General features: G+C 54.8%; 2 protein-coding genes and 1 long non-coding RNA gene across 7 annotated transcripts; 2 read left to right on the top strand and 1 right to left on the bottom strand.

Annotated features, from left to right (window-relative positions):
- Positions 1 to 515: 515 nt before the first annotated feature.
- Positions 516 to 7,634, bottom strand: LOC132654656 (uncharacterized). Of its 3 annotated transcripts, XR_009592322.1 has the most exons (4): positions 7,507 to 7,634; positions 6,463 to 6,596; positions 5,887 to 6,063; positions 516 to 1,419 (listed from the first exon to the last, which is right to left on the bottom strand). It is a non-coding gene; the product is annotated as an uncharacterized LOC132654656 (long non-coding RNA). The 3 variants fall into 3 exon arrangements; XR_009592323.1 differs by lacking the exon at positions 5,887 to 6,063; XR_009592324.1 differs by lacking the exons at positions 5,887 to 6,063; positions 6,463 to 6,596; positions 7,507 to 7,634 and adding an exon at positions 4,721 to 5,122.
- Positions 1,055 to 3,989, top strand: Tusc2 (tumor suppressor 2, mitochondrial calcium regulator). Its single transcript, XM_021661782.2, has 3 exons — positions 1,055 to 1,200; positions 2,470 to 2,590; positions 2,743 to 3,989. The coding sequence occupies exons 1-3, from the start codon at positions 1,055 to 1,057 to the stop codon at positions 2,806 to 2,808; spliced, it is 333 nt and encodes a 110-aa protein (XP_021517457.1). The 3' UTR covers positions 2,809 to 3,989.
- Positions 6,303 to 11,135, top strand: Hyal2 (hyaluronidase 2). 3 transcript variants are annotated; one of them, XM_021662161.2, is made up of 4 exons: positions 6,303 to 6,438; positions 8,486 to 9,452; positions 9,807 to 9,896; positions 10,417 to 11,135. In XM_021662161.2, the coding sequence occupies exons 2-4, from the start codon at positions 8,532 to 8,534 to the stop codon at positions 10,825 to 10,827; spliced, it is 1,422 nt and encodes a 473-aa protein (XP_021517836.1). In that variant the 5' UTR covers positions 6,303 to 6,438; positions 8,486 to 8,531; the 3' UTR covers positions 10,828 to 11,135. The 3 variants fall into 3 exon arrangements, with proteins under 3 accessions (XP_021517836.1, XP_060241298.1, XP_021517830.1); XM_060385315.1 differs by lacking the exon at positions 6,303 to 6,438 and adding an exon at positions 6,474 to 6,603; XM_021662155.2 differs by lacking the exon at positions 6,303 to 6,438 and adding an exon at positions 7,533 to 7,661.
- Positions 11,136 to 12,574: the final 1,439 nt, after the last annotated feature.

The following is a 12,574-nucleotide window of genomic DNA, read 5'->3' as shown; positions in this document are numbered from 1 at the left end:
ATTGACACAGCCAGAAGACAGCCTTTCCAAGGTTTACAGTGGGACTAATGTTTAGGAGAGACGTGCGTGCCTATGGATTCAGGTGTCTCAGCCCTCAGGGGCTCAGGGCATGGTGGGGACAGTTACTGCAGAGGGAAGCCATTTTCTGACGCATCGTAGAAACCGTAGCAATAACCCTTTACCAAATGCAGGGCTGCAACCACACTAAACATGCTGCAAGGGTGCAGCTGCTAACAATTCCTGTTTTCCTGAGGTATGTCATGGTGAGTTCACAACTCTCGGCTCAGTGTTCTTCCGACCTCAGATAGAGCCGTAAGAAACCTCACCAAAAAGGGTTTTGCTTTAAGACCTTTGGTACCTTGTGTATGTAGTTGCTTACTCCTTTAATTCCAGTATTTAGGAGGCAGAAGCAGGCGGATGTGAGGTCGAGGCCAGCCCGTTATACATAGCATGTTCCAGGACAGCAAAGGCTACATAGTGAGACCCTGTCTCAAGAAAATAAAAAGATAAAGACATTTAGCAAGTTCCTTATTTTCTTTATATGCAAAAGTGACAATTGCAAAGATACAGTTGTGAAAACAAGGTAAATGTACCCTACCCTGGAGCAGGCCTAAGGTCCCTTTAGGGTTGTTGGGGTGACCTAATTGAGTATTGCCACTGGGCCCTGGGGCGTCAGGGACGTTGGGACAATCGTAGCTCGACCTTAAAATCCAAAACAACACATTACCTCCGCTTTTCTGGGAGGGATCTGTTCAGCTGACCCTTGGGACCCATAGCCTTCTGGGACTTGGAGGCAGCGCATCCTGGGTTGTTGAGCTCTTGAGGGTGGCCATTGGTTCTACTCCACAGACTGACAGATCTTTAGCCACTCAGAGGGGAAAGCCTGCAGGGCGTGCGGAAGCGGAAGTGAGGTTTCCGTGGAGACAGCAGAGCCTGCGGAAGGCGGCGGCGGCGGCGGCACCTGCGAGTGGAGGCTGGGGCAGGGCATGGTCGCGCCCGGCGCGCTGTGAGAGCGGAGCGGCCGCCGGGCCCGCCATGCGCCGGCGGCGCTGACATGGGCGCCAGCGGCTCCAAAGCTCGGGGCCTCTGGCCCTTTGCCTCCGCTTCGGGGGGCGGCGGCCCTGAGGCAGCAGGCGCTGAGCAGGCTTTGGTGCGGTCTCGAGCCCGAGCGGTGCCTCCCTTCGTATTCACGCGCCGCGGGTAAGGGCATGGGTGTCTGCCTTGGGGAGGACGTCCGGGGAGGAGGGACGCCCGCTTCCTTTCGAATCGGGACGACAGTCTTATTTTGGGTCTCCGTCAGAGCAAGGGGAAGGGAAAACCAAGCGGCATTCAGCTCCTGCCTACCTCAGAAGGGTAGCTCCTCCATACTCCAGCTAAGACGGTCTCCAACAGTCTTTACTTCCTTTCATCCAACACAGCCTGCAAATTAAAGGCATTTATGTTCCTTCTGTTCTTCTAAGCCTTAGAAGAATTTAAGGGGAAAATGACCTTATAGTTGAGGTGTCTTGCCCTCAGCACGGTGAAGTTGGACCTCTAAGAGTAGTATCTGGAAAAGTAGAGCTAGGCCTCGGTGTTCAAGGTAGGGCCACTGAAAAAAAGAACAGGCCCTTCAGCCAGTTGGATTCTCTAGATCCAGGGCTTTTAGCCTAACCCTCTTTTTCTCCAGGGGCTCACACAAAATGGCTTGGACACAGTGGGTTCCTAGAGACTGGTAACTCCCGGTGATGGAAATATGGCAGTAAATACCAGAGAGGCCCAACAGTGTCTGTCCATTAGGCTGCACCAACCACTTGAGAATGACTGGGTATGCAGCCTTCCTGGCGCAGACATCAGGCCACTTCTGTTTTTGAGACAGGGTCTCTCTGTGCCATGTTGGTTGTCCTGGAACTCACTCTGTAGAGCAGAGATCTCTGTCACTAGAGCTGTGTGCCTCTGCCTCCAGAGTGCTGTAATGAAAGGCGTGGGCGGGCCTCCACTGCCTGGCTGCCCCACCCACTTGAAGGGCCTGCTCCCAGAGTAATCCTTGCGCACCAGACCACTGATAAGAATTGGCGTGGTTGCCTAGACCGCGTGGGCTGATAGGCAGTCCTGTTGGTGTGACGCAGTAACAGGCACCGCTGCCCTCCCTGGTTCCTTCCAGTGTATTCCAAGCACCAAGCAAAGAGCTCTTTAGGAAGCCAGGCATGGTGACACACGCCTTTAATCCCAGCACAGAGGCAGAGGCAGGTGGAATCTCTGGGTTGAAGGCCAGCCTGGTCTACAGAGTGAGTCCAGGACAGCCAGGGCTACACAGAGAAACCCTGTCTTGAAAAACAACACCAACAAGAGAGTTCTTCAGGCATACCTTTCTGTCACCAAGTTCAAGATTGTGCCTGTTTACTTGGGGTTCAGCACACTTGCCCGTGGTCTGTAGCACTTGCCAGGAGCAGGTGTGAGGCTCCAACCCAGCCTCTTCCCTTCTCCACACAGCTCCATGTTCTACGATGAAGATGGGGATCTGGCTCACGAGTTCTATGAGGAGACGATCGTCACCAAGAACGGGCAGAAGCGAGCCAAGCTGAGGCGGGTACATAAGAATCTGATTCCTCAGGTGAGGGGCTGGGCAGTGCTCACAAAGCCTACATCAGTATGTCAACATAGACAGAGATGGGCCTTACCAGGGGGGAGGAGCAGGGGATAACAAGAAGGCTCCTAACATGGAGTCCCAGAGCTGATCTTCACTAGCCTCTGTTTCCATGGCAGGGCATCGTGAAGCTGGATCCCCCCCGAATCCACGTGGATTTCCCTGTGATCCTCTATGAAGTGTGAGCCTGTGGCATGGCAGACACAAGCACCCACTGCCCCAGCAAGAAACTCCCAGGCTCAAGGTGTAGCTTCTATTCAGGAGCCCAGGCTGGTGCCGCGCCACCTTGAATAAACTAAGCTCCATTGGCCCAGAACCTTCGGTTGTAAGAGGGGCAGCCCCTCAGTGTTAACTGGCATTGGTCTATGTCTGAACAATAAGTGGTTGGTGGCTCGTGAGGCCTAATGGCAGAATGATTAGCCCATCTCCCACAGCCACCTCTGCAAGAAGCATGGCGGGACACATGCTGGTCAGAAATGCCTGGTTCCTAGATACTTGCCTGACCTGCTTTCTTCCAAGCTTGCCTAGGACCCGGCCTTCCTAGAAGCTACGGCACTTTATAAGCAGAGTCTGCCTTCTTCCAGCCCCTGGGCTGCAGGGGCTGTACCCAAGTGGGAACCTCCTTTCCCTTACTTCCCTCACTCCTAGTCAGAGCATTTCAGCCGTTTGCTACCTCGACTCCTCCTGTATTAGACAGAGACTGGTTCTTCCTGCCTCCCTGCCACTTGTCCCCACCCTAAGATGGACAGTTTTTGCTGCCTGTTGGATAAGAACGGGGACCAGTGTGGAGGCTTCTCCTTTCACCCAGGGCTGGACAGATCGCTCTTGATCTCAACCAGTTGCTCTCCCTCAAGTTGAGAGGGTACAGGCCGGGGTCAGGACAGGCTATGGATGCCTGTGCCTGTGGGGACTTGCCCCAAACCACATATTCTGTCTCGTCTCCCTTGTCTTTGCACCAGACCCACACATCCCCAGCTGTCGGGGAGAGGCTGTCCACCACCCAGTGGTAAGGAGCAACACACTGGGGCTGGTGACAGTAGCTACGAGGAGTCTATCACCCCTTCTCCTACAGTGTCTTCACCCCTTCAGGGTCAGCTAAGGGAAAGTCCTGGAGCTCCTTGGTAAGGATACAAAGGAGGGGAAAATACATAGAAGTAATTAAAATGTGAAGGTTTGTAAATAGCCTACACTACGATGATGTTGGGGCAGAGTCTGATTTCTGTATAGAGATGGCTTTAAGAAAAAATACTTGTGGAAGCTCTGTGCTACTACAGGGTGGGCAATGGCCTGGGGAGGGTGGTCCCCAGCATAGAAAGACTGTTGTGTTATTTGTTCAATTTCAATAAAATCGTTTGTAGACCCTGCACGTGAGGGTGGCTTCCAATTAGGCTTTTTACCCAGTGTCTAGACTGAGCCTTTTGACCTGGCCCGGACTCTGCCAGGCTAGCAAACACCCTAGGAGCCAATAAGAAGTCTGAACATCGCCTGTAGCAGTACCAGCCACGGCCAACAGGTGGCTGTATTCACACACCATCTCCGGCCCTCTAGAGCCATGGTGGGGGGGAGCCCCTCACCTATCCATTGACTTGGGATTCTTCTGGAGATTGCCCTAGCTGCCTTGGGCAGCTACCACACACACATAGCTGTGGGATAGTTCTGGTCCCAGCAGTACCAGATCATCTCAAGTGGGTGTGTGGCCTAGGCTTTGGTCCTACCCAGGAGCATCCTTGAATCACTGTCTTCATCATCCTTGAATCACTGCATCATCCTTGACTTCATAAGGGAGAAGCTCTTCTTTTACAGGGAAAACAAAGGCCAGGCAAGACTGTCCAGGGCAGGGACACCTCCTCAGGCATCCAGCTAAGCATAAAAACAGATACTTCCCTTGCCAGGCTGTGGTGATACATGCCTTTAATCCCAGCGCTTGGGAAGCAGAGGCAGTCAGAGCTGTATGAATTCGAGGCCAGCCTGGGCTACAGAGTGCGATCCAGGATAGCCATGGCTACACAGAGAAACCCTGTCTCTTGAAAAAACAAAAACCCAGACATTTCCCACCATGCCCTTGGCCTCCTTCCAGGCTCTGAGGTCCATACTCACCTGACTTCTTAGTCATTGGAAGTGTGTACAGCTTCTATCGTAAGGCTCTGTCCCCAACACTTCCTCCGCCCTCTGCTGCCAGTGGACATTTTGCCTACATTTCCCAGGGCCTGCTATGAGCAGGTCCTCTGCTAGGCCCAAGCCTACAGCCTAGGCCATAAACTCAAGACCTTCCAATTAGGAAGGAGTTCATCAACTCAGGATCAGGGCAGCTGGCCTCAAGAGCCCAACCTTTTCAAGTCTTGAGTAGGATTACCCTGTGTAGCCTAAACTTGCAGTTCTGTAGCCTGACTGGCGTCCCCTGTAACAAGCCAGGCTTAAGACCCCTCTTTAGGGCCTCTTGTTTAGGGGCCAAGGCTCCACTTATCAGACAGTATCCTGTCTCCAACCACCACCACCATCCTGCCGGGGGAACTCCCTGTTCTGGACTGCCTCACTGACCCCAAAGCTATAAACAATGGAAGAGTCAGGGCAGTGTTTCCCCACTCCATCCGGCTGGGCTGGGCTCCCTTCCTTCCTGCTGGCTGCCTAAGGAAGTGTCCCTGCCCTAGACAGTGTCGCCTGGACTTTGTTTTCCCTGTAGTCCCCAGGGAGCTTCCTAGGCCTTTGTCCCTTGAGAGCCAACAGTGATTCAAGGATGCTCCTGGGTAGGCCCACAGCCAAGGCCATACACCCAGCTCCCACACAGCTTTCTATTACAGAGGCACTTACTCCAGCATTGGAGAGGTGAGCCACTTGGGTTCTGAGGGGTGGTCAGCTCAGGGTGATTTGAGAGCGGGCAAATTTGCTGTACCTCCAGAGAGATCATTTGGGACCCTGCTAGTTTTTCAGGGGTTTCTATTGCGAGACATACATCTTTCACACACTCATGTATAAGAAACCCCTTCGTCTGCAGAGCTTCCTTGCCCCTGCCCATCCCCTTTCCCCCTCCCCCATATCACAGGCACAGGCATCAACACATTGTCACATTCTTTTTTGTCACACTTTGGATACTTCCCTCTATCAATGGGAAACAAAATGACTCAGTTACTGGAAGAACCCTTATGCCAGTTTTTCCCTTACGCAGGATAGTTTCTTCTTTGGCACCCGCTCTAAGGGACCATTAGCTAACAAGCCAGCAAATAGTGTTACTCCCATGAATACTGACACTTGGGCTCCCCTCATACCTTCCTGGGTTTGAGGATCATTCGAAACTTCAAGATGCGTGTGTCAGGCAGTGGTGGCACACGACTTTACTCCCAGCACTCAGGAGGCAGAGGCAGGTGGATTTTTGTGAGTTCGAGGCCAGCCTGGTTTACAGAGTAAGTTCCAGGACAGCCAAAGGTACACAGAGAAACCCTGTTCTGAAACACAAAACAAACCAAGAAGATGAGCGCTTGAGCTCTGGGCCCATATCCTTCCAGTCACCTGGCACAACTCATGGGGGTCAGACCCTGCGCAGAGGAAGGGTGCAAAGGGCAGCCAGCACCAAGGGAAATGGGGTCTAGGGACTTTCCTCCCCGCCCCTGTTCCTGGCCCTTTCCGCCCAAAGGGGCAGCAGGAAGTGAGGCGAAAGGACAGGGATGTGAGGCGGGAGTGAGTGGGAGGGAATGGATTTTTATCAAATACCCAGCAGGCTGCCCATAGGGCAGCAGCTGGCATAAGTAGCCTGGCTGGAGAGGCTTTCTTCAGGAAGGAGGGAGGCCGCCGACCTTCGGGGCCGACGGACTCCCGCACAGGTGAGCCCAGGGAAGATCACGTACTGTTGGTCCACGCTTCCCCAGATGCGCTTGCTGCCGCGGCGCTGCCTAGCTTTCAGGCATGCATGCGGGCGGGAAAGGGGCTGGCGGCTAGACGCGGGCTTTCGGGGAGTTGAGTCGTGCAGCGGAGAGCAGACCTAAGAGGTGAGGGCACAGCTGTAAGCCTGCTCCCCACCAGACGGGGATCTGCAAGGCGGAAGAGTTCAGAACACGGGATGGAAGCACTAGGGGAGCCACTGCAGCCTACTCTCCAGAAGTCCGGCCCGAAACTTCTGCGAATTGCACTTTGGAGTTGAGTGGATCCCCTTATGGACAGATTCCTCTCCCACCGCGTCGCAGAGACTGGACCGGAGAGAGGACAGTAGACTGGCATGCCCTGGTGTGGATCTGGTGAAAGCGGTTTGACCACTTTCCCCTTAAGCTCCTCTGGCGAGGCAGCGACCCACTCTCTAGTTACCAGGACAACCACTGCGGTCCTTTGCCAAAGGAGGGCTCAGGGGCCTTAGTAGGCCCCCTCCTCTAGACGGGCAAGGGGCGGGGCTTCCCTCTGACCGCAGACTAGCGGAGGGAATCTGGAATCGGAGAAGGCGGATCATTAATGTCCCAAGAGCCTTCCGAGCCACTCAGGTCAAAATCTCTTCCACTACACAAAGGGCCCACACTGCTAGGGTCCAAATTCGGGCAGGTGGGATTGAATCCGCAGCTACCCCAGTCAAGGCCTCGACCATAAGCCTTTATTCCACATGCCTTCCCCACCACCCCCTCCGCGCGCCCGTCCCATCCAACATTCTATCCCTTTAAGAGGACAGCAGCGGAGAGTGGATTGTTCCACTGGCGTCAGACTGTGGGGGTAATATCTCCGGCTGGTTGGCTCTCGCGGCTAAGACTCCAGCCGGAATCCCGACTCCAAGGGGAATTAACTCTCAGCTAGGTAGCGACGTTCCTCTACGGAAGATCTGGGGGGACCTCGAACTCGTAACGCAACTCTGGCAGAAAGGAAGGTGAACACACCCTCCCCGCGAGGCCACAATCCTGCCATCCGCCCACCTCTGAGGCTGGATTCTTAAAGGGCCCACGGGCCTCGGGGCGGAGCCAGCAGAGGCTCGCGCTGGGGCAGTGCCTGGGCGAAGGGCCGGAGCGGGCTTGGCTGGTACCAGGATGGCGGCGGCCCTGGCGTGGGTCCGGGTGGCGCCTGGTGCGAGGTGAGGGCGGGCGTTGCAAGCCTGGTGCCTCTCTCCCTGTGAACTGGACTCTGAACCTCTAGGGGAGCCTTCAAAAATGACCCAGGAACCCCACCCCCACTCGGCTGAACTCTGGCTCCACGTGCGGGGCGGGGGCGGGGTCCCGCACAAAGACGGGGGGGGGGGGCGGGGGTGGCCACTCTCCTCCCGGGACCCCTTGTGCTGGGAGGTGAGGGTGCGGGCCGGTCGCACGGACTCTCGGTGGCTGGGGTGGGAAGGGCAGGTCGATGAGCACCGCGGTGGGTAGTCCGCTGCCCCTTTGTCCCCGGGCTGCCGGGGCGCCTCCTCCTAGGCAAGGAGACTAAGTCCTGACAGTCTCACTCTTCTGCTTATGGCATGCTGCACAGATACGGGTTCCTCCGCAGTGTTCCTAACAGCCTCCCAGCTTCTGAATGTGTTATGCCCAAATGCTGCTCCTTCTCTGAATCAGGACTTCTTAACGGGGGTGGGGGTCATGGGGGTGTAAGGTGGAGCTTGGGTTCAAGGAGTCATGTACATGTATACAAGCATGTAAAGGACTCTGGCAGCGAGTCCGCAGCCTGATTCGTCCCCTTTTCAGAAGGGACACAGACCTAAAGGAGATTCTAGCCTAGCCGCAGGCAGCTCCCTGCGCCAGAAAGAACTCTGTGGTTTTCCTAGAGTCCTTAAGTCTCTCGCCTGCCCTTCAGTATCCTGCTAGCTCTCAGACCTATCACAGCCTTGGTTTGTGGGTTGTAGACAGGATTAAGTTACACATCTTTGGAACCCTCTAGACTGATTTTTGTTCTCTCCCACACTTCCTTCAGTTCCTGAGCTGCTACCAGGCAGGTGACACTTCCTGTAGCCCCCAGCATGCGGGCAGGACTGGGTCCCATCATCACACTGGCCCTAGTGCTGGAGGCAGCGTGGGCCGTGGAGCTTAAACCCACAGTGCCACCCATCTTCACCGGCCGACCCTTTGTGGTAGCGTGGAATGTGCCCACGCAAGAGTGTGCCCCACGCCACAAAGTACCGCTGGACCTTAGGGCTTTCGATGTGGAGGCTTCACCCAACGAGGGTTTTGTCAACCAGAATATCACAACCTTCTACTACGACCGGCTAGGTCTGTACCCACGTTTCGATGCAGCCGGGATGTCTGTGCATGGCGGTGTGCCCCAGAATGGTAGCCTCTGCGCACACCTGCCCATGCTCAAGGAATCTGTGGAGCGCTACATTCACACCCAGGAGCCCGGGGGGCTGGCAGTCATTGACTGGGAGGAGTGGAGGCCCGTGTGGGTACGCAACTGGCAGGAGAAGGATGTGTACCGGCAGTCCTCACGCCAGCTGGTGGCCAGCCGACACCCCGACTGGCCGTCAGACCGGATAGTGAAACAGGCACAGTATGAGTTTGAGTTCGCTGCCCGGCAGTACATGCTGAACACACTACGCTACGTCAAGGCAGTCAGGCCTCAGCACCTGTGGGGCTTCTACCTCTTTCCTGACTGCTACAATCATGACTACGTCCAGAACTGGGAGAGCTACACAGGCCGCTGTCCTGACGTGGAGGTGGCGCGGAACGACCAGCTGGCCTGGCTCTGGGCCGAGAGCACAGCACTCTTTCCCTCCGTGTACCTGGACGAGACACTGGCTTCCTCCCCACACAGCCGAAACTTCGTCAGTTTCCGGGTTCGGGAGGCCCTTCGCGTGGCTCACACCCACCATGCCAATCACGCCCTCCCGGTGTATGTCTTCACACGCCCCACATACACCCGAGGACTCACAGGACTGAGTCAGGTATGTTCCAGGCCTTGGCTTCTTCCTTCCTCTGGGAGCCACTGCATGCTCAGGGCTGAAAGTCCTGTAGTTTACTGTCTGTTCCACATCTTTGTTAGTCTTGTGGAGAGGTGATGTCATCCCCATTCTGCAGATAAGACTGAGGCCTGGAGATGCTGAGAAATTGTGGGCTTGAGTGTGGGCTCTTGGCTTTGGAGACTGAGGTCCAAAGTGGGGAAGGAAGTGGGCTTAAACACAGAAAGCAAAGCAGCCTCTGCCTGGAGGCACTAAGGGCATGTTAGAACAGGTCCGTCCCAGTCGCCTGCCATACTGTCTGGTGTCAGTATTGCTCAGTAATCATGCCGTTCCACACAGATGGACCTCATCTCTACCATCGGGGAGAGTGCAGCCCTGGGCTCAGCCGGTGTCATCTTCTGGGGTGACTCAGTGTATGCTTCAAGTATGGTAAGGGAGACCCGACCCGCCCGCCAAAACCCGTGGGAAATCTATACTTTCCGCTTTTACTCTCACCTGGGTATACAAACTGAGGCTAGCCTGTCTTGTCTCCTAAGCACAGAGTCTTTGTCCCTGGACCTAAAGGAGAAGAAGGGTGCCCCCACCTCTTCCATCCAGGAAGAGGAAATGCTGTCCTAAACAGCTGGAGTTCCACCCTTCCTCATCTGCCTAGCTGGGTTCCAGTCTGTCTCCACCCCACTTCTTGCCAGGGACAGGGGACTGTAAGGGCTCCTGAACTCGGTGTATATGATGCTTACATTTATATAAGCAAGTGTGCCACAGATGTGGCTCAGTAGAGCACTTGCCTAGTCTAGGGTTCCAACACCACCACTGCCAAAAGAAAGAGATGCTGTCACCGTACTATAGACACTAGTGTCTGTCAGGGCTACGGGCTAAGGCAGGTAGGTACTCACCTTAGATATAGGCTAACATCAGATATGCACCTGGTAACCTTGGGCTCTTCCTCCAGGAGACCTGCCAGTACCTCAAGAATTACCTAGCAGACCTGCTGGTCCCCTACGTGGTCAACGTGTCCTGGGCCACCCAGTATTGCAGTTGGACCCAGTGCCATGGCCACGGGCGCTGTGTGCGCCGCAACCCCGGCGCCAACACCTTCCTGCACCTCAGTGCTAGCAGCTTCCGCCTAGTGCCTGGCCGTACACCCAGTGAACCCCAGCTTCGACCCGAGGGGGAGCTCAGCAATGCCGACCTCAACTACCTGCAGACTCACTTCCGCTGCCAGTGCTATCTAGGCTGGGGTGGCGAGCAGTGCCAATGGAACCATAAGGGGGCGGCTGGAAGTGCCAGCAGAGCCTGGGCTGGGTCCCACCTCACCGGTCTACTGGTTTTGGTAGCCATGGCCCTCACCTGGACTTTGTAAGAGGGCCTCCCCCCTGGATATCAGTCCAGCTGGCCTCTGGCGCAAGATCTCCCTGGCATGAGGAGCCTGTTGGGGATAAACAAATGAGTCTGGAGTGGGCAGTGCCCCCAGGATACCTCGTAGGGCATCCATACCAGCTGTCACCCCCCTGTTCTAAGGGGGAGAGAAGCATCCCCTGAGAAGCCCCTCATCTTGCCAGAGAGGACGGAGGATACAGCTAGGCCAGGGAAGGCCTGACTCTCCTCCCCTGCTTCTGGATAGTTTATAATTTTGGGGTCTCTTTTGTAAATTAAATATAAAACAACTTCTGTGCTTTGCTTGGCTTTTCTTTTTGTTTTGTTTTGTTTTTGAGACAGGGTTTCTCTGTGTAACCTTGGCTATCCTGGAACTCGATCTGTAGACCAGGCTAGCCTCGAACTCACAGAGACCCGCCTGTTTGTATCCTGAGTGCTGGGATTGAAGGCCTGCTCCACCACTGGCCCAGCTTGTGCTTGGTTTTTATGCTTCTGGGATAGCTTGGGGGAGGGGGAGCTCAGCTCTTTGAATCCTTCTGCTGGGACCGTCTCAGCGTTGTATTCACTAGGGTCTAGGGAGACAGAGTTGCCCACTCTGCAGCTGTGCTGGGCAGGGCCCACTAGAGTAGTGTTTATACTGCCCTAACACCAACTTCACTTTCTCTTGATCGGAGTGGAGTTGGGCCCACCACTGTGACCAGCTGTGTGTCTGCCACCTGTCCCAGTACCCCAGGAAGAGCCAGAACCAGGCTTTCTTACTTCAATCACCCACGGAAAAAGGAGACTTGGTGTTTGATGTTCCTACAGCCTTTTTGCTCCCCAAGGGCAGTGGTCTGCTGTCACAAGCCCCTTCTCCCCATTTGGGTCACAGCCTTCCCTGGGGTGTGGGAGGGAGGGAGGCTGGCAGAGGCTCGAATCTTGAGCTTCAGTCCCTGTTACTATGTGGGTGCGTGATGATGCTGTTGGGCACTAACCTGATCTGGGGAGCAGGGTCATCCTCAAAGGTCAGCTTTGGAGTCAGGACACATGCTGTGTGTGTGTGTAGCTTAGTACTTGCCTAGCATGTGTGAAGTCCTGATATATATATTCATATATATATATATATATATATTCATATATATATGAAAACTCTCCTCCTGCCCAGGGGACAAACTAATGGGAATTCCAGAGGAGAGAAATAGCAGCTAGGACAGTTGGAGCAGCTCAGAGCTACTTTACTAAGCCTGTCTCTCACTCTGCCCTTCCCTCAGACCCACTAGAGTGTCACTGTGACTCACTCCCTCAGCCCTGCCCTCAGCAAACTTTAGTGGCTCTGCCAAGTGCTCCCGTGTTCAGCTTGTACTAGGTGCTGAGTTCGCTCATCAGAACTAGAAAGTGAGTGAGGGCAGCCAACAACCATGTTGAAATTTGAAAGGGATATGGAGAAACCAGGGAGTGAGTAGTGTGTTGTAATCCCTGTAACCTGGCAGGGGGAGGTCCAGCCTTGGCTAGGCGACCAGCCTGAGCTATATGAGTCCCTATCTTAAAACAAAAAAAGAGCCAGGAATAGGGCTCAGTAGGTAAAAAGCACTAAACATCAAACCTGATGGCCAGAGTTTGATCCCTGGTACAAAACTGACTTCTTAGAATTGTTCTTTGACCTCCATACACACCTCCAGCACTGGGGAGGCAGAGGTAGGCGGAGCTCTGTGAATTTGAGAGGCCAGCCTGGTCTACAGAGTGAGTTCCTGGAC

The sequence above is a fragment of the Meriones unguiculatus genome, chromosome 6, assembly GCF_030254825.1.
Source record: "Meriones unguiculatus strain TT.TT164.6M chromosome 6, Bangor_MerUng_6.1, whole genome shotgun sequence".
Lineage (NCBI taxonomy): Eukaryota > Metazoa > Chordata > Mammalia > Rodentia > Muridae > Meriones > Meriones unguiculatus.
Note: the sequence above shows the minus strand (reverse complement) of the source record. Positions and strands in the feature narration are given on the sequence as shown.

What these genes read in the sequence shown, in the direction of transcription:
- Hyal2 (XM_021662161.2), top strand. Translation starts at nt 8,532, where the DNA reads ATGCGGGCAGGACTGGGTCCCATCATCACACTGGCCCTAGTGCTGGAG. An exon ending in GACTCACAGGACTGAGTCAG is followed by an intron (nt 9,453 to 9,806) that starts GTATGTTCCAGG and finishes CGTTCCACACAG; the next exon opens with ATGGACCTCATCTCTACCAT. An exon ending in CAGTGTATGCTTCAAGTATG is followed by an intron (nt 9,897 to 10,416) that starts GTAAGGGAGACC and finishes CTCTTCCTCCAG; the next exon opens with GAGACCTGCCAGTACCTCAA.
- Tusc2 (XM_021661782.2), top strand. Translation starts at nt 1,055, where the DNA reads ATGGGCGCCAGCGGCTCCAAAGCTCGGGGCCTCTGGCCCTTTGCCTCC. An exon ending in TTCGTATTCACGCGCCGCGG is followed by an intron (nt 1,201 to 2,469) that starts GTAAGGGCATGG and finishes TTCTCCACACAG; the next exon opens with CTCCATGTTCTACGATGAAG. An exon ending in ATAAGAATCTGATTCCTCAG is followed by an intron (nt 2,591 to 2,742) that starts GTGAGGGGCTGG and finishes TTTCCATGGCAG; the next exon opens with GGCATCGTGAAGCTGGATCC.